At 47.7% G+C, this 27916-nt stretch overlaps 1 protein-coding gene across 3 annotated transcripts in view; it reads left to right on the forward strand.

Moving 5' to 3' along the window:
- Positions 1–2325: 2325 nt before the first annotated feature.
- LOC124517232 (protein FAM169B-like) overlaps positions 2326–27916 on the forward strand; it is an 88352-nt gene continuing 62761 nt past the window's right edge. For 2 of the 3 annotated variants that reach the window (XM_047086531.1, XM_047086533.1), the window contains exons 1-3: positions 2326–2393; positions 23269–23399; positions 26937–27036. In XM_047086531.1, the coding sequence (XP_046942487.1) occupies positions 2363–2393; positions 23269–23399; positions 26937–27036 (262 nt within the window). In that variant the 5' untranslated portion in view covers positions 2326–2362. Of the gene's footprint in view, positions 2394–23268; positions 23400–25773; positions 26540–26936; positions 27037–27916 lie in introns of those variants that run through there. The other variant, XM_047086532.1, reaches the window with a different exon arrangement.

Below are 27916 nucleotides of genomic sequence, written 5' to 3' on the forward strand. Positions count from 1 at the left end.
GTCCAAACATGTGATGAAGCTATGGTAATTAAAATAGTGTGGTATTGTAGAAGAAATAGCAAAAATTGTCAATAAAAGAAGAGCTGTAATGTACACGAGAATTTCATATATGATTTAGGAAGCAATTCATAGTAATGGGGAAAAGAATGGACCATATGATGGTGTTGGAAAAATTGGTTCTAGTTAGATCTGTTCCTTATGCCATAGACATAGATGAGTTTTGATTGGTTTTAAAATTCCAATCTACAGGCCAAAACAATTAAAATATTGGAAGCAAATGTAGAAGAACTTATTTTCTAATTTTGGGGTAGTTTCAGCCTAAAGAGAGACAGAAAAACCCAGAAATTATTAAGGAAAAGAGGGAGTGTTTGACTAAATACCAACTTTGGAAACGGGAGTTTAATGGGACACAGGGACCTTTTTAGTCTAAAATCTTTTTTTTTTTTTTTTCCCTGAAGGAACACATATTCAGGTATTATGTGAGTAACTAAAAAAAATACAAAACTTAAAAAAAATTAATAAAGACTTGAAGAAGTATGCTTTATTTTTAAAAAAAAATTTTAAATGTTAATTTTTGAGAGAGAGCATGCGCGCACACGCAAGTGGGGGAGGGGGATAGGGGGACTGAGACACAGAATCCGAAGTGGGCTCCAGGCTTTGAGCTATCAGCACAGAGCCAGATGTGGGGCTTGAACTCAGGAACCGTGAGATCATTACCTGAGACGAAGTCCAAGGCTTAACCAACTGAGCCACCCAGGTGCCCTTGAAGCAGTGTGCTTTAGAACAGAGATTAATAAGCCTTTAGCTCTGTGTGCCAATGCCTTGAGTAACACCCACGATTATTAGGAGTGCAACAAAGATGCAAGGCTCCCAAAAAGAGACTTGTTCCCACCTCAGGGCCTTTGCACTTGCTGTAACTTTTGCCATTTCCCTTTTCACATGCTTACCTCCCTCATTTTCTTCATGCTTTTACTTCCCTTTCTCTGTTTTAAACATTTTTCTCCTCTAGCCCATATTTACCATACTATTGTGTTCTATCTCCTGCTTACTTTCACCCACTAGAAAGTAGCCTCCAAAGGCAAGGTTTTATTAATTTTGTTCACTGCTGAATCGCTACAATCGAGAACAGGATAGGGCACATGGTAGTGGACTAATAAATCTGTGTTTATTGAACAGGACAGGTGTCTGGAGAAGTTAAGTGTTCTGAATGCTATTGCCCAGGGAGCTCTGCGTTTTCATTGCTGTAGAAAATGAAACCTCAAACTTTCAAGAAAGTGACTCAAGGGTGGATCTAAGGTGGGCCACCAGCTCTGGTAGCCATGAACTTGCACACTGCTAGGAAAAATAATGGAAGCACCAGCAGGGGCGGGGGTGGGGGGTCGTTTTTCATCCCATGATTGAGGATGTCCGCGTCTGTGACAAGTCTTGCTCCGTAGGTGGGGATACACTCTGACCGGCAGTTGGGAGGCTCCCCTGAGCAGCTGTTGCTGGGGGTGGAGGGACAGGCCGGCAGATGAGTTCTAGACCTTCTGTCCTGCGGCAGAGCCCCAGAAGGACCGAGGATACAGCTTGGGCCATCATCCACAAGGGCGAATTTCAGAGCTGCCAACCAGAGAGCAGGCACGAGCTGACTGACCACAGATCTTGGGTTCCAAGGCCGTTCGCATTTTAAAACCACCCGGCTCCATACCTCCCCTGTAAAAAAAAAAAAAAAAAAAAAAACAACACCTGGAAACACGGCAAGAACTGCTGGAGAAACAATTGGTTGTCATTGAATCACGCTATTTCAAGTGAGGACAAGCCTGAGCATCTAATAAATGAAAATACTCGTTATCGGCAAAACTGGGCACATGACAGGCATCAGAAGAAATCTGAAATGGGCAGAAAAGGTTATTAGGCGCCCTGTCTTAAGTGTGACATTCATGGTCTTTGAGTTAGTTTTAAACAGTGTAAATTTTCGAAAAGGAATAATGCAAATGATTCTTGTCCTTAGAAACAGAAGAAGGAAGTGAGAAGGGGCTCAGAGAGGGGGTACTGGGTTTAGGCCCAGAGACACTGGCCGTGGGATGGGGTGCAAATAGTTTTCTCTTCTAAAGAATGAAAGGAAATAATAAAAGCTCCTCAGGGTGTAGCTTTGCAAACTGGGGAGTCGGGGTCGCTGGGCGGCGCAGCGGGGGCCCCCAGGGCACGCGGCTGGAGGCGGGGCAGGGCCAGCTCTAGGGAGCGGGCCGCGATCCGGCGCAGTCCGGGGGGAGGGGCGGGTCAGCCTCGGAGTGGGGGCGGGAGCGGGAGCGGGGGCGGCCCCGGGCAGGGAGAGGAGGGAGCGCGGAGGGGACCGGACGCAGCGCCGTGGGAGCCCAGCATGGAGGCAGAGGCAGCTCGCGGAGCCGCAGGTAAGCGGAGCCGCGGCCGGCGGGGCCCGGAGCCAGCTCGCCTCCCTCGCTGGCCGGCGCGATGGCCCCTCCCCGCGTGTCGGGTTTCAATGGCTGGGCTGGACTGAGAGCTCGGGGCCCCAGCGCTGCAAAACGAGACCGTAAACAGCGCGCAGCGGCCAGGAAACTTTCTCCGGAGTCGGCGCCAGGGCGCCACTAGCCGCGCACCTGTCGCCTCCAGGGAACTAGATGGGCCGACGGCCCGGGACGTCGGGTGCGGGGCCGACGGGCTGAAGCTCTCACTCCTGGGAGGGGTAGCCCTGGAGGGGTCACGGTCACGGTCACGCTCCCCCGCCCGTCTCCGGGGCCACCGGGCGTCCGCACCGCTGACCCGGGCTTGGCGAGCTCACTGACTTCCCAGCCGTGGTGGCCTTGTCTGTGAAATGGGAACCGCAAGGCCGGAGAGAAATCAGTAGAGCAGCTCGGGTTACAGCGGGCGCCTCCGCTCCCCCGCCGCCCCCTTCCCAGCTTCCAGGACGGCCTGTTTTATCCCCGGCACCTTGCGCGGCGGCGGGCGTGCGGCCCCCAATCCAGCAGGCCAGCTGGGGAGTCGGGATTTGGGGGCGCCTCCACCCCCCCGCCTTCCGAAACTAAGTCTGCCTCCTCCTGGGAGGCCCAGGAGGGGCCCTGCCCGGCTCCCTCTCCGGAGAACCAGGCCAGCGTTGCCATTCTGAGTCTGAAAGCACGTGGGACAAATCCCCAAAGGGCTTTCCGCCAGTCCCACAAAGGAGTGTTTGCGTGGGAGGTGGCGTAGGGGCGTTGGATGCTGAGAAAATGCCTCTTCCCTCCTGCATCCGCTTCCTCTGGCGGGGACCGGCGGCTGGAAGGGCCCAGTGGCCGGGGACCTCTCGTCCCCTCCGTCCAGTCGGGCCACGAGGCGCGAGGCCACAGGTGGCCAGCCCTGCCCCCGCGTGCAGTCAAACCCCAGACTGGCCGCTTTCTTTCCCCCCCATTTCTGTAAGGAAAAAAACCCCCAATATTACAGAGCCTCCTTTGCCTTTTATTGGAAGTCAACAGCGGCAAATGACTCGTTTTTTACGACCTGCACTTAAAAACTGTGACTTTGAGTTGTTTTCCCCGATTTTTAGAGCGAGTTAAGGAGAGAAGGTGGCCACTAGCCAGTTTTATGAGTTTTACATTCCTGGTGAACGTTTTCATTGGTCTGGAGATTGAGAAATGGTTTGGTCGCTGTTTTTAGAGGTGGGGGTGGGGGGTGATTCTGTTGGGGTTTTGATTTTTTTTTTTCCCCCCTGTGGTCCTTTCTGGAACGTTGGTCGCCATGGTTGTGGATAGTGAGGGCTGGGCCAGTTTGAGAACTGGGTCAAGAAACAAAAGTGACTTGCTCTTCTGATCTCGTCCTCCACATCTGCAAGAGGGAGAAGGTTTTGCTCCCTAGGGAATTACTGTACAGGAATACCTCCTGTATTTTCAACACTTAACGAATGGGCACAGGGTTGTGCAATCCCTAGCTTCTCCCTTCCCCTCCTCCTCGGAGTGTACCGTGAATCAGAGAGTTCTTCCCAACCACTGCCTTAGCGCTGTGCAATTCTACCCAGCCTTTCTACGTTTAATGGGAAAAGTAGGGGTAATTTCACTTCTGGAAAAGTGTAGTTGGCCTGAACAGTTTAAGGATTTTCCTGTATTTCTTTCAGCGTTTGCTGTGGCTTTCGTGGTTGCTGATGGACCAGAGGACACACGGCAGTTACACATTAATCATTTCCACATGTGCTAGAGCCTAATGGATTGGAGTCTTACATAGCTGAACCGTTGCCCAAGCTTTGATAGCCCATTTCCAAAAAGGGCTTGAACGAATCGTGCCTACATAGGAATCCTTTTTTCTTTAGCAAGGAAGCATTAAACTAAGAATTATGCTTTCAGATAAGGTTGTGACCTGGTCCTCGCTTGTTCTAGCCCTAAAGTGTAGGGAAAGGGTCTGTGACACTCCCATGGGCGTTGTGTTCTGGATCTAGATGAGCCTCCTCAGTATTGGGGTGTCTGGTTGGGGGATATGATACAGTGGGGCTCTGGAGCTACCCCGAAGTAATTCAAGACATGCCCCAGGGCCACATACATACACACACACACACACACACACACACACACACACTCACACTCACATACCCTCCCTCTCTCTCTCTCCCTCTCTCTCTCTCCCTCTCTCTCTGTCTCTCTCCGAGGGTTTTTAATTTCTCCGATGCTGAAAAAGTTCTTAGGTCCTAGCAGACCATCTGCTGCTGTCATTTTAGCTTGGAGCATCCTGGAAAAGAAAAGGCAAGTCCAACACGGTCCAGTTCTGTACTCCTCTCATCCTTCACCTTGAATCTCCCTCATCCATAAAATAAGGATGTGACCTACCTCGTAAGGGTTCCATGCGACCCTGAGCTCATCACTGCCGACTGTTGGGTCCATGGTAAAATGTAGGGTCCCCTCTGAGAAGGCCATTGTTTTGCCCTTCATCCCTTCTGTTTACACCCCAAATTGAAAGGTTTGTGAGAGTTTCCTATCTTATGATCTCCACTTAGAAAGTCAGTTTAGGGGTGCCTAGGTGGCTCAGTTGGTTAAGCATCTGACCCTTGGTTTCAGCTCAGGTCATGATCTCACAGTTGGTGGGTTCAAGTCCCGCGTCGGGCTCTGCACTGACAACATGGAGCCTGCTTGGGATTCTGTCTCCCTCTCTCTCTTCCCCTCCCCTGCTCACTCTCTCTCTCTTTCTCTCTCTCTCTGAAAAACAAATAAATTAAAAAAATAAGCTATTAAAAAAAAGTCAGTTTAGTGTTCCAGGTAAGAAAAGTTAGGTGTTGGACAATTTGCACTGGTAACAAAGCAAAGCTTTACAGATGGGAAAGCTAGCACACAAGGAAGACTCCAAAGGTTGGGTTGACTCTGAAGCTTGGGTTGGGGGAACAGGGACAGTGATGAGTTCAGTAAAGGAACTGACTTTCAGAGGGGGAAAACCTGAAGCAATCTAGACACAGGGATTTCCGAATGTTCCAGAACATGCCACCCATGGGTGATACTGAAGAGTTAGTCAGAAACACTGACTCTGGAGTGTGGGAGAATCTAGAAAGGCCAGTGCCTGCCCTGAGCTCTGTTGGGGACCCCTGGAGGTCTGGTGAGGGTGTCCCCCGGGAAATGGGAAGAGGAGAGGAGCTGATGGCACAGCCTGAAGCCTCAGAGAGGGGCACGTGCTGAGGTTATGAGGCATGGACCCAAAGGAGGAGAGACCAGAAAGAAAAGCCCGGGGCAGGGCCTGGTGCTGAGAGAGGCTGAGGCAGGCAGGACCCGGGTCTGCCCAGAAGGGTGTCAGGGCAAGGGCAAAGTAACTTGCCTAAAGTTACCTGCTAGTAAGTGGCAGGTTGGGATTCACATGGGGGTGGTCTGACTCCCCAGAGAAAGGAACTTGTCATAAGGGTGATGTTTGATGTGGAGCCCCTCCCACTTCCTTCCTGAGAAGGAAGTAATCCCTGAGCCAGTCCTTAAAGGGCCTCCTTCCTTAGGGACGACCTCATGCGAACATAAAACTTAAAAAAAAAAAAAAATCAAATATTTATCAAATGTGGATCTTATCTAGTTCAAGGTCCAGAAGGGTCCCCATAGAGGCATGTGGACCTGGTGAGTCTGGGCACATGATTTGAGTCTCTGGCAGCGGGGCCTCATTGGGGGCAGTGGGTAGGGGGCTGGGCTGGCCACTTGGACTCATGTCACTGTTGCTAAGTGCTTTCAGGTCTCCATCCCTTCATCAGGAAGGAAGGGAGAAGATGGGATGGTCTCTGAAAATCCACTTGGCCCTGAAGTTGGTCAGTTACTTCCTACCCAGCCAGACTGTGATCTCTTTGAGGGCAGGACCTTAATTAATCTTTCTTCTGTAGCGCCCCGCTCTGACCTGGCCCACAGCAGGAGCTCCATGACCTTTGAATGGAGAAATCATTTCCTTTTAGGAGCTGGTGAAAGCTTTTGTTGGTTGTGTTGGTTGTAGGATTACCGCATAGTAGGCGTATCAGGATATGGGATGACCCAGGCTGACCTGCCCTTGCTGGTGCAGGGTGTCCCTGGACAGGGTTCTGGTCAGTCCATTCCTTGGGATATCTTTCCCGGGTCCTGCTTGTTCTGGGAAGCCTGGGTCCTGAGCAGGTCCTCCTAATGGCTTGGGCATTTCGTGTTACCCCCCCAAGCCCCACCGTTGGTTGTGATTCCTTGCCGTATAATGCTGTCTGTGCTATAGATGGTCCTTACTCCATTTCTAAATGAGGGCTGTGAAATATCTGTGTTAAATGGGGATCTCCAATGCATGAAGCCAGGCCAGAAATGACTCGTGCTCTGACCTCCTCCTGCCATATGTTGGCAGAATGGTGTGAATGATCGAGCGGCCAGGACTCCGGCTGGATGGTGGGAGGGCAGTGGGCATTGAGGTATTGTCTTTCTGACCTTTGAAACCCTAGTCTGCTGACCAGCTGACTGGCCTTAGCTCAGTTCCTGACAGCAGTTGGCTCCCGCCTCCTCTGATGACATTCTTATTTGTAGCTTAGCCTTGGGAAATCCCAAACAGAGGATTGTAGAAAATGGCTCTGTTTTTTGCTGTGTCCGAGTGGTACAGACAGAAAATGCAGGGCAAAATTCAAGCACATTTTGGGGTCAGATACCCCTAGGTGTCATGTGACTTTCCAAGTCAGGGTTGCCGGGTTGTGGGGGCCGTGGCAGTTAAGACTGACTGTCAGTAGCAACTGAAGGTTGGGACCTTTGAAAAACACTCATTAGGATGTAACAGCTGTACTTGAGAGATTCCATGCTTTTTAGTGCGTCCGTCCTCTGTTTGGGTTTTCTTTTCCAAGGCCCTTAATCAGCAAGCTGGGGTTGGGGGTAGGATACACAGGGTGTCTGAATCCAAAGGCCACTGTCTGTTGACATCCTGGCAGATCATCCTCACCCCACGCTGGCCCCCGGGGAACCCTCTCACATCGAGCTCTTTGCCTTGTCGATGCCCAGGCAGTGGCCTCATTTCCCGCTTAAACCAATACCTGTTGTCTGTCCAGGTGTAGAAACCTTCCACTGTGCTTCTTTGCTCTTCCAAAGGAGGGCAGCCACAGGGCCACTGGGACTCAGGCGAGGTAGAGGTCTGGGGACCCCAATGGAGGGCTGTAAGGGAGCTCCTGCCCACGTATGTGCTGGGGGCTCCCACGGCCCAACCAGACTTCCGAGACTGCTCGTTTTCCTGGACTTGCAGAAGTGGAGATAAATGTGTGTTTCTTGGAAACCGAGTTTCTAACCACTGCTCTTGAATTGCATTAAGATAGGGAACAAGCTGTGTTCATTTCTTCATTGCATTTTGCTGAAATAAACCCTAATCAGAGCCCTGAATATTTCATTCAGTGGTAGGAGCTGGAGAAGATGTTGTGCAGACTTCCCCATTGTGTAGACCTTCCTCTGGCAACACTGTCCTTGCCCAATATTCTTCTGCTACTTCGTGGACTATTTTTGCCGAGTGTATGTATGTGGGTAGAGGGGTATAATGCCCAAAGCGAATTATAGTTGGTTGTTGGTTTTGGCCTTTATACCTACCAACAAGTGATTTCTGTAATGCATATGTATTGCTTACATTTGGGCTCTTAGAACATCTTGGGGGAAAAAAATAAGCTATGTAGACAGAAAGGTATTGCGTTGTGTTTTTTTCATACTACATGAACACTGAATAAAAATATTATTAAAATATTAAGAAATATTTGGGTAAAGACACTAATGAACAAAATCTGTCCTGCTAAAGCATAATCTAGTTATTTGTTGATGAATATTGTTTTTTTAAAAAAATTTTTAATGTTTATTCATTTTTGAGAGAGAGAGAGAGCATGAGCAGGGAGGGGCAGAGAGAGAGGGAGACACAGAATCTAAAAGCAGGCTCCAGGCTCTGAGCCGTCAGCCCCGATGTGGGAATCAAACCCATGAACTGCAAGATCATGACCTGAGCCGAAGTTGGATGCTTAATCAACTGAACCACCCAGGCACTCCAATAAATATTGTTTTTTAACTGTAACAATTAAATATGAGTATCAACAAATCATCATGTTTCCTTTTTTTTTTTTATATTGAGATACCCTTCCCCAACCCTTGTCCTAATTCTGTTTTTTCTCTTTCCTATTTTGAAATGTGATACCTATATTTCTATTCTTTTGGGGGCTAACTTAGAAATTCTATTTATTTATTTTTTCAAGTTTTTAAAATTTATTTTGAGAGAGAGATAGAGAGCAAGTGAGGGAGGAGCAGAGAGAGAGGGAGACAGAATCTCAAGCAGGCTCCGTGCTGTCAGCACAGAGCCCGATGTGGGGCTCAAACTCAAGAACCGTGAGATCATGACCTGAGCCCAAGTCAAGAGTGGGACGCTTAACCGACTGAGCCACCCAGGCGCCCCTCACTTAGAAAATTCAAAATGCACGTTAACTCTCATTCTGAAACTAATCAATTTTAAACTTTCTTGGAATCACGTCAAGACCTTATAGTGCTCCCATTTCAATTATCCCCTTTCCAGTTTATGTGTTGTTACGCAGCACCTTTGTTCTAATTTTTAATTTCCTGATTTCTAACTTCTGATGTTCTGAGTTTTAATTTCCTCCAGTTAGATGTTTTTGTTTCATCTGGTCAGCACTGGCTTGAGTTTTAGCCACGTGGTTATTATTTTCTTTGCTTCTATTCCTTCTTAACTAACTTACCTTGAGGTTCTTCCCTTATCTCCTGGTAGGTATCCTTTAGAAATAACTTCAGTGAGGATTTTCTGGTAGCAGACTCCCTCAGGTTTGGGTTTTCTAAACAGTTCTTTATTTGCCCATGTTCTTGGAAGTTACTTTTGCCGGGTGGAGGATCAAATTTCTTTTCCTTCTGCCCTTTAAAAATGTTCTTCCATTGTCTTCTGGATGCCATAGTTGCTGTGGAGAAGGCCGCTGTCAGTCTACTCAGCAGTAGATGAGATGTCTTGTGTCTTTTGGCTGCTTCATTTTGTGTTTGTTGTTTTGCAGTTTGGTCACAGTGTGTCTGGGTGGGGATTTTTCTTTTTCTTTTTTTCCTACCTTGGGGACTGGTTGGGATTCTAATATGTGAGGATAGGTATCTTTCATCAATTCTGGAAAAATTTCAATCATGATTTCTTTAAATCTCAACTCTTCTCCATCCTATTCTCTCCTTCTAGAACTTCAGTTAAGATTGTTACTGGACCTTGAAGTTCTCCTTTCCTCTTTCTTAACCTGCCTACCGTATTTTCCGCCTGTGTCTTTCTGTGCTGCATTCTGGGTAATTTCTGCAGATATATTTTCTAGTTCATCAGCTCTTTAAGACATTCATTTCTAGAGGTTCTGCTTCCTTTCCCCCTAGGGTCTTATTGGCCAAACAAAAAAATGTTGGCTTTTTACATTTCGTATTTAAATTTCTTTAGACATATGTAAGATCCTTATCTTCTCTACTGGACGGTTTCAATATCTACAGTCCTTGTGGGTCTGATTCAGTTTGTGCTGACCCTTTGTGGCCATTTCTTTCATCATATGTTTAGAGATTTTTGAAATCAGCTGTGAATGACCCCAAAGCCGGTGCCCTTCCCTTATGCCCAAACTACACAGCCCGTGTGGCTCCATACTGGGGAGATTTGGCATGGTGGTATCCTTTTGTGCATAGCTTCATCTGTCTTTTCTGATGGGCTCCATTCGTAATACCTTAAGGAAAATACTTAGTGTTTTAAAATAACATACATCTTATTCTTTCTGTTGGCAGGTTCATCAATTTCCCCCTTTGGAAAGAGCTAGGATCTTAGCAGACTTAGATTGCTTCCAGTGCTAGTTTATAAATCTGTCACAGGCTGAAAGCTCCCAGTAGAATTTCATTGACTTATATAGAGGGGAAGGGGTAAAGTAGGCCACCTTGGCCCCTCACTCCATGCATCCAACCACCATCCAGTTCTGCTATGTTTGTTGCCCATCTGGCTGAAGCCTGCCATCTCTTTCTCGTTATCTCCACTGCCATCTTTGGTCCAAGCTACTGTCATTGGCCACCTCAACCTGCATTGCCTCTGGTTTGGTGCTGACTGCCGAGTTCTGGAAGAAGGAGTAAAGACACGCTCCAGCTATCATGGCCTGTTGGGGACCTTTCAGAGGCCTCCTTTTGCATTTTCCTTGAAACCTGAAGTTGGGAGCAAGGCCAGGGTCCTGAAACTAATGCAGGCTCACTGGCCGGCCTTTAGCTCTTGGAATCCTTTTGCTCCTTTCTTCCTCCTACATGGGCTGTTCCTTCAGTGTTCTGGGCCCTTGCCCTGCTCTGCACGGGGCTGACATTTTATTCTTCAGTCCTCTGCCTAAAGATTACTTTCTTAGATCGAACTTCCCTAGTCCTCTTGTCTCCTGTCTCCCCTTCCCTTCTCCTGCCATACCATGGGGGTATTCAACATTTTTTTTTTTTTAAAGATTTTGTGTCTCCCTGACCAGGCTGTAAGTTCTAGAAGTGCAGACAGAGACTGTTTTTGTTTTTCTCCAGGGTATTGCCCGGCACCCCTACATGATGGCCTTGATGTCTTAGGTTACACATTTTCACATAGCTTTATGGCAGAAAATTTTGCAAACCTTTGCTGTGGGCTTGATATTGGATGTGACCTGGGTCTGATTAGATCTGTTGCTAGGACCCTGGGGTATCAGGGAGACCTTGGTCTAAGCTGATGTCACCCTTGGGCAGGTACCCTGGGGACAGGTATCACAGAGGCCTCAGGGTGTTACTGTATTATTATTTTATTTATTTACTATTCATTTTTTAATTTTTTTTACTGTATTATTATTTAAAAAAAGCTGGGAGAAGTTTTCTTTTTTTCCCCTCCAAGCTTTAACGTAGGTTACCAAATGACAGTGCGCACTCAGTCTGTCCTCTTGACTTCAGCCGTCTCCCAGCCACTGCTGTCTTTGTTTGGAGCCTTGCACAGCTGGACGGTGGGCAGAGGTGGGCATCATTGCCCTGTGATGAGGGTAGTGTGAATGAATCCTCTGCAGGTAGTGGTCCACTTAGGCCCCTCCAGCCTTCCCATTTAACCCTTTGTGAATGCATATCTTTTCACTTCTTACAAGGTTTTCAAAGTACAGAATGCTCTTTCTTTAATTAAAAAAACTTTTTTTTAATCTTTATTTTTGAGAGAGAGAGAGAGAGAGAGAGAGAGCGAGCATGGGAGGGGAGGGCCAGAGAGAGAGGGAGACACAGAATCCGAAGCAGGCTCCAGGCTGTCAACACAGAGCCTGACACGGGGCTCGAACTCACGGACCGTGAGATCATGACCTGAGCTGATGTCAGACACCCAACCGACTGAGCCACCCAAGCGCCCCTTAAATTTTGTTTTAATGTTTATTTTGTTTTTGAGAGAGAAAGATAGGGTGTGAGAGGGGGAGGGGCAGAGAGAGGGAGACACAGAATCCGAAGCAGGCTCCAGGCTGACAGCACAGAGCCTGACGCAGGGCTTGAACTCGTGAATGGCGAGATCATGACCTGAGCTGAGGTTGGCCGCTTAACTGACTGAGCCACCCAGGCGCCCCCAAAATACAGGTTACAAATTATGACTGTTTGGGCAAAATACTTGAATAGACCTTTCTCCAGAGAAGATATACAGATGGCCAGCAAGCACATGAAAAGACGCTCAACATCACTAATCGTTTGGGGAACGCAAATTAAAAGCATAATGATATCACTGCACACACCCTTTAGAGTGGCTGTTATCAACCCCTCCCCCGCAAAACCAGAAAATAACAAGTGTTGAAAATAACAAGAATGTGGGGAAATTGGAACCCCTGTGCGCTGTTGATGGGGACGTAAAATTGTGCAGCCACTGTGGACAGCAGTATGGTGGTTCCTTAAAAAAATTAAACATAGATGGGGCACCTGCGTGGCTCAGTCTGTTGAGCGTCCGGCTCTTGACTTTGGCTCAGGTCATGATCTCACGATTTGTCAGATTGAGCCCTGTGTCAGGCTCTGTGCTGACAGTTGGCAACATGCTTGGGATTTTCTCTCCCTCTCTCTCTCTGCCCCTCCCCGACACGTGCATGTGCACTCGCGCTCCCTTTCTCTCTCTCTCTCTTTCAGAAATAAATAAACTTTATTAAAAAAATCTTTTAATGTTTATTTATTTTTGAGAGAGAGAGAGAGAGAGTGCGAGTGAGTGGGGGAGGGATCTCAGAGAGAGAGAGAGAGAGAGAGAGAGAGGGAGACACAGAATGCAAAGCAGGCTCCAGGCTCTGAGCTGTCAGCACAGAGCCTGATGCGGGGCTTGAACTCACAGACCACGAGATCATGACCAGAGCCAAAGACAGATGCTTAACCGACTGAGCCACCCAGGAGCCCCAAATAAATAAACTTTTTTTAAAAAGTTAAAAAAAAAATTAAACATAGAAAGTTCTGGGTGTATACACCCAAAAGAAGGGAAAACGGGCCGAAAGAAATATTTCTAAATCCGTGTTCATTGTACCATTATTTACAATAGCCAAAAGACAAAAGTGGTCCAAGTATTCAATAACAGGTGAATGGATAAACAAAATGGCAGTTTTACACACACACACACACACACACACACACACACACACATTATATAACGTAATATTATTCAGCCTTCAAAAGGATTATTTTAAGCAGTGCTGTGCTGAGTGCTAGCTCCCATTTGGTGCTGGCTTATAGCACATGGCTCTTGACATGATATACATTAGTAAACAGGGGGGGGCGCTGGCAAAGGCTCCCCTGGAAATCTTAAGATCTGAGTTTGAGTCCAGCCCTACTACTGACTTTCTGTTTTTGAACTTCCGTTTCCACATCTGAGAAATGGGGTGAGGCTCTGTGTGCTTTCTTGACTTCAAAGGGTTGACGTACATTTCAAACAAGCAAGTACTTGTGTGAAAGCTTTTTGTAAAACTGGAAAAAAACCCTATGTGAATGGAAGATGTACATTTTATTTATTTTTAAGAAATATTTAGTTATTTTGAGAGAGAGAGAGAGAGAGAGAGAGAGCATGCATAAGTGAGCAGGGGAGGGGCAGAGGGAGAGAGAAAGAGAGAGAGAGAGGGAAAAGGAGAAGGAGATATCTCAAGCAGCCTCCACGCTGTCAGCACAGAGCCTGACTCCGGGCTCAGTCTCACAAACCTTGAGATCATGACCTTAGCAGAAATCAGATTTAGATGCTTAACCAACTGAGCCACCTAGGCACCCCAAAGGGTACATTTTATGTGAGAACTTCTCATTCTGTTTTCTCATTCTGTTTTCTCCCAGCTAGTACTTTTCTAAAAGTTTATTTTATTTTTTTAAAGTAATCTCTATGCCCAAGGTGAGTCGGAAACTCAGGACGCTGAGATTAAGAGTCCTGTGCACTTCCCGCTGAGCCAGCTAGGTGCAATTTAGTGGCTACTAACTTTGATGCAACTATTTGTATTTGGTGTGTACATCTTCACCTATGTTTTAGTTTTATACAAAAGATCCAGTGCCCTTATAAAAATGTAGCTACCTTGACACGTTTCCAGTTATGGGGGAACAATTTTCTTCTAAGTAAATAATTTTTTAGGATTCAGGTAAATTCATTCTTTTTTTTTAATGTTTATTTTTGAGAGAGAGAGAGAGAGAGAGGCAGAGCACAAGTGGGGGAGGGGGCAGAGAGAGAGGGAGACCTGAAATCTGAAGCCGGTTCCAGGCTCCAGCTGATAGCACAGAGCCCAACGGGGGGCCGGGGGGGGGGTCTCGAAGTCACAAACTGAGATCATGACCTGAGTCAAAATCGGACGCTTAACCCACTGAGCCACCCAGGCACCCCTAAACCTATTCTTTTCCATTCATTCTCCATGGGTGGTAGTCTGGGTGATGAGTCTAAGTACTTTGCAGCGTGCACAACTTAATCTAGAACTGGGATGTGGACACTGAGGCCTGGTCTATTTTCAACTCCCTCTGATGCTTTGCACAGGGCTGGGCATGCCAGATAGAAGCCGATCTTTCCCTCCTCTTCAGAGGTATTATTGTTTGCAGTGTAATAGATGAGCATACATAGAGATATGGTTTTCTGGATGAAAGTTTATGAAGTCCATTAAGAGCCACAGTTTGGGGGTGAGTTCTGAGAAATGTTATTCTGTGAGTAACGGGTAAAAGCATTACGTTGATGAGGAGTTATTTTTCTTCCTCTCGTTGCGTCCTGTGTGGTTTAGGGCTCTGGTTCCGCTCTGGACAGTTGGTCCCCACAGCATTTTCCCATCAGCTTCGGGGCCATCGCGTGTTGTGGTGGTGTTACTGACACCGGGGCTCGGTATTTTCACAAGTTCTTGGTCAATTACATTCAGGATACAAAGAGTCAAGCTTTCTGTGTTCTCCCGAGCCTTCTTCCTTCTCAGTAAAGGTTAGACAAATATGGCACCGTGGTGATGATCACATGGCACGGAGCGGCTCAGGTTCGGGGGTGAGGAAAGCCCGAGCTTCCTACAATTGTCAGGGTCAGACAATTACAGGTTACCATTCAGAAGGAAGTATACATTGGAGATGCCGTTTCATCCCGCCTGCCCCAAGCAGGGCTTCACATTTGTCCTCCGATGTGACACCTCTTTGGATGCAAAAACAACAGCGTGTTTCATTCCCACGTCATGTCCTTTTGAATGATTCAGGGGAAGAAATAGTTTTGTCTCTGTATCACTTGCCTGCAAGTAAGATGCACCAGTGGTCAGATTACGAGACCTTCATATTAAAAGCAATTAGGGTTCCATAAACCTTTGTGTGGGTGGGCACATAAAGTCATCGGCATATTTTACCGTCTTAGACTCGGGACGAGGGATTTATTCTCAGCCAAGGCAGTGACAAGTTGCAAGTGGGCCAATACTAAATATGTGATAACAGAGCGACAGGCTCCCTGTCAATTACCAGGGAAGGAAACTTTCCCGCCACCACCTGCAGACCTTTCCCAGCGTGCTTCCGTGTGTTGACAGTTTTGCTCATCTGCTCAAAAAATTCTAACATATTCTACAGTCTGTCTTCCAACTTTCTGTTTTTTTTTTCTCAATTCTTTGCTAAGAATATTTTGGCAATCAGATGCTCTTCAAAAGCAACAAAAATATCTGAGTGGATGTTTGCTTCACCTTCTGTTTTCTGCTCTTTTCTGTGGATGATCGCTCTTGTGTCACCGTGGCTCCCTTGGCTGGTGGGCCTTTGGGCTCCGAGCATTTGTATATTTGCTCTCTGTCTGAGCGATGCTGCCTTCTGCCCTGATATTACTTCAAAACACTCTTCCCGGGGCACCTGGGTGGCTCAGTCAGTTGGGTTGAGTGTCCGACTCTTGATTTCGGCTCAGGTCATGATCCCAGGGTCCTGGGATTGAGCCCTGAGTTGGGCTCCCTGTGGAGTATGGAGCCTGCTTGAGAGTCTCTCTCTCTCTCTCTCTCTCTCTCTCTCTCTCTCTGCTCCTCTCCCCTGCTTGCTCCCCTTTCTCTCTAAAATAAAAAAATTTAAAATACCCTCCCTCCTCCAACCCCTCACTCTTCTCTAAGTTGTGCTTTTCATCTGTCAGTTGGTGTTTTGGACACAGGGGTCCCTGGTTAAATAAGTATGGGAAATAAATGCTGGATTAAGCAAATTCCACTGCTTCAGGATTTCTCCACCTTCTGCTTGCTGATAGGCACGCGGAGCTCCCAGCACTGAGCTCTGAGGACAGCAGGCCCCCATTTTGAAACGTGCCTGCCTTGGAAGCCCCGTTCACAGCATATCTTATGGAGCTAAGTGTTCACGGGATGTGCTTGGGAAAATGCTGGAATGGCAGGAGGAGAGTCCTCGTGATGGCTGTGCAGACTTGGGTTTTAGGATAGTAAGTAAATGCCAGGCAATGTTTTGTTCAACTGTGGGTATTTCTCACTACAGGTTTCCCCCACTCTCTGCAAGGAGAGCCTTCCTATGAGGCTGAAATGGCATAAAGAGAAGAATCAGTTACCATGGACTTATATGGTGTTTGAGCATGCCTAGTCCCAAAAATAACCTGTCGCAGGCTTTTCTGATACCTTAGGACACAACTTGCTAAGGGATACATAAAATAAATCGAGATAAAGCGCAGGTGCTCACAGACACCGTCAGAAGTTCCGGCAGCTTGATGCTGAGATGCTGAGATCCTTTCCGGGAAAGGAATTTCTCCCGACCACTGTCTGTGCTCCCTGTGTGTGCCTTGTGCCTTGTCTGTAAGGGCTCACTGCAGAACCGATGCGGAACACTGTTTTTGCTTCTCACCTTTCATCATAAAAGGGAAAGACCTGTTTGGATTTTTTCAGTGAGCAAAAACGGGTACTAACGTAGCTCTTTCATGAAAGCAAAGGGGCATAATGTAAACTTGGGAAGAGCAGGGGATACCTGTATACGCAATAACCCTCTTTTGTTTTTTAGTTAAACATACTCATCTTTTAGGTGATGAGTAGTTCTCAGTTTTAAGGCATCCTGTGGTGGATGCTTCGGAGGCTTAAGATGCAGTTTGCATGGTGAATACTGAGTTTTAAAGCATACAGCTTGAAGACACGCAGCTCTGGGAGCGCGTCGTGCAGCAAAACACATGCCTCGCTAGAAACTGGGGAGCCTGATGAGTTCCTGGTCCTGAATCCTGAGCAATGGAGGTGGCATTTGGGAATCTTCTCCCATTAGGTGCTGCCCTCCCTGCCGTGGGTGTGTGGAACGCCTGGGTTCAGATCTGCATGGACATCTCTTGCTCCGTGCTTCTGGTCTCTCCTGGTGCCCTTCTCTCTCTGGTTACAAACTAGTGTCCGTGTTTCCTGCTAAGTCCAGAATTAGTCACTTAATCCTCACTGGCAGTTTCTTCTGTAATATGGATTCTTTCTTACGAGTTTCTTTAATTTTTTTTAATGTTTATTCATTTTTTGAGAGAGAGAGAGAGAGATAGAGCGTGAGTGGGGGGAGACGGGGGAGACACAGAATCCGAAGCAGGCTCGAGGCTCTGAGCTGTCAGCACAGAGCCCGACATGGGGCTTGAACTCATGAACCACGAGATCATGACCTAAGCCGAAGTTGGATGCTTAACCGACTGAGCCACCCAGGAGCCCCTCTTATAAGTTCCTTTGAGAAGAAAATTGATTTTTGAAGAAACAGCAGACCACTTGTATGAAAAATAAAGGAAAGCAAAAAAAAAAAAAAAACCAAACGTATGTTAGGAATACCAACTCTTAACCATTGTTGAAAAATAAAAGTGGAATACTACCTTCTAATTTTGTATTCTTAGAAATTTTTTCACATATCATGAGCAAGATTCGTTAGCTATACTTCAAGAATGACAACGTACATTACTACAAAAAAATCAAGTGATTACAGTCAGCTTTTCTGATGACATAAGGCCATGTAATTACTGATGGGTAGATAGAGGCTTTCATTGGGGTCAACATTCTCAAGAGCAGGGCTAGGAAAGTTTAAAATATCTTTATTCATGTTTCTCATGATCATAGTCCCATATGAGAAAAATCCCACTTTCCCAAAATGAAAGAACTTTCTTCATATTTGTTTGAGGTGGTATTCGGAGAGAATATTTTGCAAGCGATACTGAATAAATGGGTAAGTGCAGATCTTTCAAGACATCTTTCGATGTCTTCATTAATTGGCATTGTTTTTTTTTTTTTTTGAGAGAGAGAGAGAGCACAAGTGGAGGAAGGGCAGAGAGAGAGAGAGAAGTGGGGGGGGGGGTGGGGGACAGAGGATCCGAAGCGGGCTCTGAGCTAACAACAGTGAGCCCGATGCGGGGCTGGAACTCATGCAGTGTGAGCTCATGGACTGAGCTGAATTTGGATGCTGAACCGACTGAGCCACCCGGGTGCCCCAGCATTGCTCTTTATATTGGGAGGACCAAAGAGTGCTGAGAAGGTTCTAGAGCATTAGGCTTTGCCAGACTGAGCAGCAGTGGGTGGCCCTGGAGTGGCCGTGGCTGATCAGCAGTGGGTAACAGGCAGTGGCTTGGGGGAGTGTTGGGTACCATCCGTGCAGCCCTGGGAACTGGGACTTCAGTACAAAGATCCTGAATGATGATTCAAGTATTTTCCCTAGAAGTATGCTTTAAGAGGTACCACGTTGTGTCGTTGTTCCGGTGACTACAGCAAACATACGCTTAATGTGAATTCTTAAATTGGGGGCTCGTTTGGGGATCTCATTTTTTTTTTTACAGGCTGCAGTGAATTATCATTTCAACTGGGTGTCTTTTTCATAAAAGCATTTTACATTGTACTGAAAAGATTACATTCTTTTGGCTTTGGAAAAACATTTCCTGTTCAGTTGAAGCCATTAAAGCCTGTTAGCATTTCACATCTGGAAGCCCCTGCCCGGAGTCTGCCTTCCATCACCAGCGAAGCCAGTGCGGCGGTCCCAGCTCAGCCTCCAGAGCGCCTGCGTCAGACGTCCCAGACTTGTTTACTTCCTGGAGGCCCCTGGGCACTGCCCAAGTGTGCCCTTGCGGTCTGGGGGGTGAGTGGGTGGGAGGCTTCCTTCCTCTCTCGGGGTCTCCTGTGTGTGTGTGTGTGTGTGTGTGTGTGTGTGTGTGTGTATGCTCATCCTGGGCTGGGGAGGGAGTCTCTCTTCCTGCCAAGTTGGGCAGGGGTCTTTATTCCCCTGGGAGAGCAGGGGTCCCCTTTCCCAGCGGGTACTGGATGTCCCCCTCCTCCTGCCTGAAGCGTTTCCTTTTTTCATTCCCACGCAGATTTCTAGAAACTGAACCCACACATTTTGTAAGAGTGAAGCTGCTGGAGCTTTTCTTATGGGGGAGCTCCTGCCCCCCCACTTACCGCCCAGGCGGAGGAGAACTAATTAAAACCCAAAGGGCTGAAGAATTGAGCCGCCTCCCCCAGACTGGTTTGCCTGTCCCAGGACACTTCTGGGGAGTGTGGGGTCTATGCCTGGCTTGGAGGCATTAAAGGGGAAGCCGGCCTGGGTGCGGCATGGGTGCCGTGTTTTGTGTGGGGCCTGAGATGCTCAAAGGTGCCCTCCGCTTCCCAGAAGGTTAGTCTGTGCCCTCCCGGGTCCTGACCCCCAGAGGCAGGCCCGGTTTTTCTGGTGGCCTTCCTGCTGAGAAGACCCCCACCCCACCCCCACCCCAGGGTTCTGCCCCTGGGCCCAGCTGACAGTGGAGGCAGGAAGGCCAAGGGTGTCCTGAGGTTACTGCCCCTCCCCCCAAGTTCTCTGAGGGGGTCTCCCAGCCTCAGCAGCGGAAGCAGCAGGGGAAATGATTTCATGGTGTGTAAGGAGCAAAACACATTCATTGCATTTCTCCTGACCACAGGCGACCAGAACTGATGCCAGGTAACCCTTGGCAGCCTGTAGGGGAGCCAAGCAGGAACCTCGCTGGGCCCCCCAGGAGCTCCCAGGCTTTCTGGGCCCTGTGGCCCTGGTGGGGTGTCCTTTGTCTCAAAGCCCTGAAGACCACAGTGTCCTCCCTGACCCCCAAGGGGCCAAGTTCAGCTTCTCGGTGGAGCTGGTTGGTGACCCTCTCCTGGCAGCCGTCGACCTCACTGGAGTGCACTAGATGCCTGGGTCTGACAGGCATCGCTCCTGAGAAGATCCCAGCAACAGAGAGTATAAGGGGGGGGGGGGTCTTTACTCGCTCCTGAGACAGAGCTCCTGGGGGCAGTTAGGAGAGCGTGTTCTTGAAGCTGTTTTCATGGGGCGAACATGCAGCTTGAGTTGGGTGCTTCAGGGTTGAAGCCACCCTCTTTCCAGTTTGTTTTTCTTAATTCATTTGAACGTGCACGGTCTTTTTTCATAGCTGCGGGAAGCCACTCGACTGTCTAGAGGAAGTGAAGAGCGGTTTGAACAGAGAGCCCGGCTACACACCCGCCCAGATTTCCTAAGTTGCTCGGGGTGGGAAAAGCCTGGGGAGGGGTCTCGGCGGCAGGGTGGGAGAGGAGAGAAGCGTGAGCACCAGGTGCTCTGAGGAGCACTCCGTGTTCCTCGCTTGGGAGCCAGTGGGGTGAGGCTGCCTCTCTGGCCCAGCGAGTTCATGCATGTGAGGCCCTGATGGGCAGGGGAGGCCGCAGAGACAGATTCAGTCCCATCCTAAGCCGAGTTGGGATTCGAACACAGGACTCAGAGGCCCCCAGAGCCCTTGCCTTTGGGGGCTCCGTGAAGGCTTCAGGGAGTGCCGGTTTTTGAGATGGGCCTTGGGGAGGTCACGATAGAAGGAGTGGGGGGTGCAGGTGTAGAAGCGTGTTGGGTGAAGGGGGCGTGGAATTATGAAGGGCCTTCGGAGCTGGGTGGAGGAGATCGTTTTCGATGGGATCGCTGACATAATCTGACTGTTACACCGATTTTGGAATCAGCCGGAGCTTCATGACCTGCTGGTGCCACTGACTAGCCGCGCATTCTCCTCTTGGCCTCAGTTTCCTCCTCTGGAAACGGGGGTTAAGCCAACTGAGTGAAATAAGGGCTAGAGAGCACTCAGCATCCTGCTGGACCTGGGCCCCAGGCAACCTAGCTGGGTTATTTTGGTCGATGGCGGGTGGCAGGTGGCTGAGATGCTGAGGTTCAGGACTGAGGATGAGCATGGAGACAGGTGACGCAGGCAGGTCTTGGTGACAGGTTTGAAGTGGACCCTGAGGTAGGAGCCGGGGTTCCAGCTTGGATCCCTCTGGGCTTGGAAGGCCCAGTAGGGTGTAGGGGAGGTCTACAGGTTCAGCCTGCAATGTCTGGTTGGTTTCTGGGGCTTCTGGGCTCAAAGGGAGGAGTCTGGACCTCCTTGACTCTGTGTGTGTGTGTGTGTGTGTGTGTGTGTGTGTCCGTCCACCAATGTGTGTCTTTTGCAACAGAATATGTTGGCTATACAGAGATACAACCCTTTTTAAGAGGGAGAGATCCCAGAGTTCATCATGGACTTTTTCATAGTCACCAAGAGGACTGTTAATTCTTCTGTCTTTATTTGAAACATTTGTATCAGTGCATTTATAGTTGTAATTTTTGGGTACACATTTTATACTCAAATATTTTTTTTTAATGTGTATTTATTTTGAGAGAGAGAGAGAGAGAGAGAGAGAGAATGTGGGGGAGTGGCAGGGAGAGAGGGAGAGAGAACAGGAGAGCTGTCAGCCCCCCGATGCGGGGCTCGATCCCACGAACCGTGAGATCACGACCTGAGCCGAAATCAAGAGTCAGACGCTTAACTGACTGAGCCACCCAGGCGCCCCTCACATCCTTTTTTAGAACATTGAATAGCGGGAGAATGTATTTGCTCATCTCTCTGTCAGTCTGTGTGTGCCCATGACACTGTCAGCATGTAAAGCCCGGGGCAGGGTTTGGGCATATGCAGAGGCGGGGCCCTGGTCCACAGGCGTTCCTGACATCCCTCCTTTCCTGTGAGCGTTTCCCCCAGTAACGAATCCATGGCAGTAACATTCCTCACAGGCAAAGACTGGGCGCTTGAAACCCTTTGGTGCTAACAGCAGCCCGTTTCCTGAAAAGTAGCTGGCAGGAGGAATGGAGGTTCTGAGAGAAAGGTGGGAAGCCGCTATCTCTGTGAGTGTTTATGTGAAGGCTTATCTTTCTGGAGGAGGTAGAGGAGGGGAGGAGGAGGAAGGGGGTGATCAGGCAGCCATTTTGGCAGCCTCACCCCCGTAGGAGGCCCAGAGCTGAATCAGAGGCAGGATCCACAGAAGAGAAGGGGGCGACAGAGTCCCCTCCCACTTGGGCACACGCCAGCCAGAGGCCAGCCAGCATCTCAGGGGAAAGCCGACTGCTGCTTCCAAGCTGAATTGGATGCTATCAATTTGTATGATTATTCAAGGATGTAATTTTCCTTTACAAGTGCGATGATAAGAAAGAGATGCTGAGGAGGAGCCAGGGGAAAACTTGCAAATTAATATATACACTAGTCTCCCTGTGTATGGACATGCGGCTTTACAGTTCCTACTAACGAGTACATTTCAACTCTCTTACACAACAGTAGCCCAACTCAGGGAGAAGAATTGGCAAATCTTATCAGCCTGCGCAGCGAATATGGAAGCTGGCAAAACTCAAGCTGGCTTTGTCAGTGTTATCAAGGTTCTAACCAGGGTGCCCAGGTAGCTTAGTCGTTAAGCATCTGACTTCCACTCAGGTCATGATCTCACGGTTCATGAGTTTGAGCCCCGCATCGGGTGAGCTCGAGCCCCGCTTCCGATGAGCCCCAGATTTCCCTCTCTCTCCCTCTCTCTCTGTCTCTGCCCTTTGCTTGCGCGCCCTCTCTCTCTCTCTCAGAAAAAAAAAAAAAAGTTCTAACCAGCTAGCGTGGGCTCTCAAGGTATCTGCCTGTGCACATGGCTGCTGTGGCTGACCCTCTGGGAAGACAGATACTTGGGAACCCATTTGATGGTTTGGGTTTATGGAAGGAAGTTTCTGTAGCGTTGCAAGAGGGTGTGGGTGGAATGTCCTATCCCTCCAGGGTTGCTGCCACCCCTGCCATTGGGAATGTCTTCTGGTTTCTTTTGGCATCTGTTGCAGCACTTTTTCATTGAAAAAAAAAAAAAAATAGGTGGACATAATTTTTACAGCAAGTGTTAATTGTGTGCTTAAAACAAAAAACAAAAAACAAAACCCAGCAGGGCGCCTGGATGGCTCAGTTGGTTAAATGTCTGATTCTTGATTTCAGCTCAGATCATGATTTCATGGTTCCTGAGATTGATCCTCACGTTGGGCTTTGCCCTGACAGCGTGGAGCCTGCTTGGGATTCTCTCTCTCCCTCACTTACCCCCCCCCCCCCCCACCTCATGCCTTCTCTCTCTCAAACACACACATACACATACACCAAACTTCAAGAAATAAAGGACTTTCCCTTTAACAAAAGAGTAAATCTAATGTCATTTCTTGCTGTCTTTCCTCCTTGCAGGCATTTACCCAGTGGATATTTTGGAAGATGACCCTGAAAGGCATCTGGAAGCAACTCTGGGTTATTATGCGACACTCAGGGAAGGGATACGGTCCTCAGTAGAGGTTTTCTCTCTTCCCACTGGGGAGCAGGTATGTGTGATGTTCCTTGTTGGTAGAAAGCTCTGGAAAAATCTAGCTCACTAGAAAGTAGAATGTCAGTACTAGTATGAATATTATAGATTAAGAAAATAATAACTTCCAGAGTGAATGCTAGAATAATTCCACTTTGAGAAGCAGAAGGAATCCTAGAATAGGCTTTGGGAGTCCTGAGTATAAAGTCCAGTTATGCGAGGCAGTGAGTGAGACAGCCTGTTGTGAATCCCACATTTACCGCTTACTAGCTGTGTGATCTTGAGCAAGTGTCTTAACCTCTCTGGTTTTGGTGTTCTTATATTTAAAACTGGGACAATAACAGAGCTTATCTTGTACTGTTGTTATGGGGACTGAAGGAGACACTGTGTGATGCCTGGTTGGGCCTCAGTTTCCCCATGTGTAAAATGAGGGGATTGGTTGCTCTTTGGTCTCTAGGGTTTGGCTCAGTTTTAAAATTTTGTGATTTGGAATGAAGTTTTGTCAGCTGGAATGTAATTATATAAAAAATGATTTTTAGTACCGATAAGATTGCATTTTTTAAAAAAAAGTTTATTTTGATAGAGAGCGAGTAGGGGAGGAGCAGAGAGAAAGGGAGAGAGAGAAAAGGGTAGAGACAATCCAAAGCAGATTCCATACTGTCAGTACAGAGCCCGATGTGGGGCTCGAACCCATGAACCATGAGATCATGACCGGAGCCTAAATCAGACGCTTAACCGACTGAACCACCCAGGCGCCCCAAGATTGCCTTTTGAATAAGGACTGGAAGGGAACAGAGAGAAATGAAAAACATTTATTTGTTAGGATGGTGGGACTGTGGGTAAAATTTTAAAATCGTGTTACCTTTAAGAATGTTTTTTCCCCATGCAGTAAGTAAAAAGAATATGTGAATCTTGGGCTGTACCTAAGTCAGTCACGTTTCTTTCAGATTTGAGTCTGATGTTCGAAGAGACAAGATTTTCTTGTTTTATAAGATTTTACTCGTATCAGATATCATTGCTGTCTACCCGGCATAGTGGGGTTGTTCCAGAGTTAATTAGGAAAGTGGCTGGTGCAGCTTATATAGTGTGGCTTCCTTGAGATTTTGGAGATGCTAATTCATAATCAACTCCTAGATGAATCTCTGGGGTGATTCCACATTGTTGATCTGCAGAGGGAGGTCCCTGCACGCACACGCTTTCGGCGCCCCCTAGTGGCGGTTAAGCCGGAAGAGGACGCAAGCTGTCCATTAGGGTTAGGGAGGGTTGCTAATTCTTGGGGAGCCAGACGCTGTGGGCTGCAGGGTGGGACCGAGTGTGGGGGAGCCTAGATAACCTGAGACGCTGGTGAAATACAAGAGTTAGCCCTGGAGTACCTTGGGATGCAGTTTCAATCCTCTGCTTTCATTTCACGCTTATTTATGAGATTTCCTTCCTTAAAAAACCCGAATATGTACGTGTGCTCAGTGAGCCAGTAATTTTAGTGTTCTTAGCAAACACATAACAAAATAAGACAGTTTTTAAAATTAAGTTGTTTTCATGTGATAGAAATGCTGAAATGACTTTATATCTATCTGCTTCTCCCCCTTAAAGGAAAATAAGTTTCCACGAGAACATTATCCATTTGTTTTCCTACCATTTCAGCAATTACTTAAGCAATGGTAGCCGTTTTGTACCACTTAGTGGTTGAAATAGTCTAATTTGGGGTGGCATCGGACCTCCTCATCGCTTTTAGCAAATTTAACTTTTCTTTTTGAATCCAGAGAAATTTTTCCAAACAAAAAGGAAGATGAGAAAGCGGTTTGAGGATATGTCGTACCCCATCGATCTGGTTCTTCAAAAAGTCCTAATGAACTGTTTCCAGTCTTGAAATTGTCCTATCACGTTTAAACAGTAATACTTATGATTTTTTTTTTCTGGTAATAAACCACCATATGCTGGGATAATTAATTGTATTATTAATTGCATAATTAATAATATTTTGTATAATATTTGGGAAACTGTAGCCAGGGACAGATAGAATTAAAAAAAACCAAAGCTAACTGCTGTGAACATTTTGACATGTTTCATTTGATTTTTATTTCTGCATATACATTTTAAGCATTCAGGTCCTCTCAGAATACAATATTGTCTGTAAGAAACATCTTTTTATGCCAATACAATGCTCTGTGTGTATATTTTTGAAAAGATTTTATTTCTGGGGGCGCCTGGGTGGCTCAGTTGGTTGAGCATCCGACTTTGGCTCAGGTCATGATCTCGTGGTTCATGAGTTCGAGCCCTGCATCAGGCTCTGCACTGACAGCTCGGAGCTCAGAGCCTGGAGCCTGCTGTAGATTCTGTGTCTCCCTCTCTCTCTGGCCCTTCCCCACTCATGCTGTGTCTCTTTTGCTCTCAAAAATAAATAAACATTAAAAAATGTAAAAAAAAAAAAAGATTTTATTTTTAAGTAATCGCTACACCTAAAATGGGACTCAAACCTCCAACCCCAAGATCGAGAGTCGCATGCTTCACCCACTGAGACAGTCAGGGGCTCCTGTATGTATTGTTTTTAATGGCCTGTAACAGCCCCCTAGTGGGTAAACTGTGCTTCACAGAACCACCGTGGGAGGGCCAGCTCGGAGACTGTCCCTAACGGTGACTTGAATTTGTTAAGAAACGTTCTCCAAAACCACGGAGGCCTGCTGTAAACTTTTACAGGCATCCTGCCTGCCTCGCTCAGCTGACACATTCTTTTCTCATTTTCTTATACTCTCCTCGGTTTTCAAAACAGGCTTTGCAGTGGAACATGTTGGCCTTTTGCTTTGGGAGCCAGGAGCAGTGGGCTCGATGGCCCCAAAGAGGGCTGGGATGGCAGCGCTTTCGAGAAGGCTCTCGGACAGTCCCCGCATTACAGGCTCCACACATGCTGCTTGGTGTTCCTCTGGTTCATAAGCACACAGGCACCGGCACTGAGGTTCTCTGCCCCTGGGCCGCCCCAGACCCAGAGCTGAGCCTGCAGGGCCCAGAGAGGGTATGGGTTTATTGAGACGGCTTGCGGAGACCAGTGGCAGGGCGGCAGGCAGCCTGAGTGGCATCGTGGGTGGACGCAGGCTTGTTGAGGCTGTTTCCATGGAGTGGCCACAGGAATACAGTGGAGGCCAGCCTGGCAGGTGCAAGCCCGAGGTGAGCGTGTGGCCATTGGCTTTTGTAGGCTGAGGCCCAAGGGGGATTTGGGTGGGGGAGGCTGATGAAGCCCAAAGCATATGGAAGGGAGGGACTGGAAGGGTATCAGTTGAGTAAGTATTTAATCAGTCCTTGGATAGATGGACAAGTAAACAATGGATGGAGAGGATTTTGCTGGGTGGGAGACAAAGGAAGGGCCTTTGTCACTTGCCACTTGTGTTTAGCTCAGAGTGGGTAAAGGTTTCCATTTCTAAATTGCCTCCATCCTGTCAAATTAACCTCCGCGTAACAGTTCTTTTGGTGAATATTGTGCTAGTTAATTGTTAAGTCATTTCCCGTGCCCTTACCAGGATGACAGAACAAAATGGTGATTTCATTATTATTTTTTTTTTTTCAGATTAAACTGGAAGCTTCGTCTGTTTGCTTTTGCACCATGTACCGTGACGAACCTCAACATAAAATATTAGCCTTGGTTAATCCCCAGGACACAAAGACAGGTTGGTGGTTATTAATGGATTAAGCAAGAATTCTATTGAATTGCTTTTGCAGCTAATGGAATTAAATACATGGAATGGTGGTTGTACTCTTAGGCCGGACCTAGAAGAATATCAAGGCAGAAGTGATTTATTTTCAGCCTTTAGAGATCTGATAGCGCATTATTTTTGTTTATTGACACACATATTGGCTTTTGTATTAAGGCACTCGACACCTTCGGAGAGCCTGGGTGGCTCAGTCGGTTAAGCGCCTGACTTCGGGTCAGGTCAAATCTCACGGTTTGTGGGTTCGAGCCCCGCATCGGGCTCTGTGTTGACAGCTCAGAGCCTAGAGCCTGTTTTGGATTCTGTGTCTCCCTTTCTCTCTCTCTGCTCCTCCCTGGCTCTCACTCTCTCTCTCTCTCAAAAATAAATAAACGTGAAAAAAAAAAAAGACACCAGACACCCTCATACCCACGATGACTGTATTCCGAGCTGCCTTTGAGGGTAGTACGTGCTGTTGTTGTTAATAACATGTACGGGTTGTGTGCAGAGGGTGGAGCCCTTTTGTTGGAGTGTCCCCACAGTCCTATGAAGCACAGGGACTATTCTTATCCCCCATGTACAAATCAGGCCTCTGATGGTCAAGTAATTTGCCTCGGGCCACACAGCTAGTGCGTTGCAGGGGAGTTTTGCAAGGTGATGATTGGGTGGGGTTTTGTTTCTGGTGAGGAAGTTTATTTAATCTGTAACTCATTTATTCTTCCGCTGCATTATGAAGAGACCATTTGTGACTGATTTCAGCTCCTTGGAGTGAGTGCTGAGTTGCATATGGGGTAGGGATCTGGGGCTGTTGGTAGCGGGCGGCAGGAGGTGGCTAGGGGAGAAGGTTCCCAGCCCATCA

The sequence above is a fragment of the Lynx rufus genome, unplaced genomic scaffold, assembly GCF_022079265.1.
Source record: "Lynx rufus isolate CCGP_SWC_20201006 ecotype Redwood Valley unplaced genomic scaffold, mLynRuf1.p SCAF_21, whole genome shotgun sequence".
NCBI classification, from domain to species: Eukaryota; Metazoa; Chordata; class Mammalia; order Carnivora; family Felidae; genus Lynx; species Lynx rufus.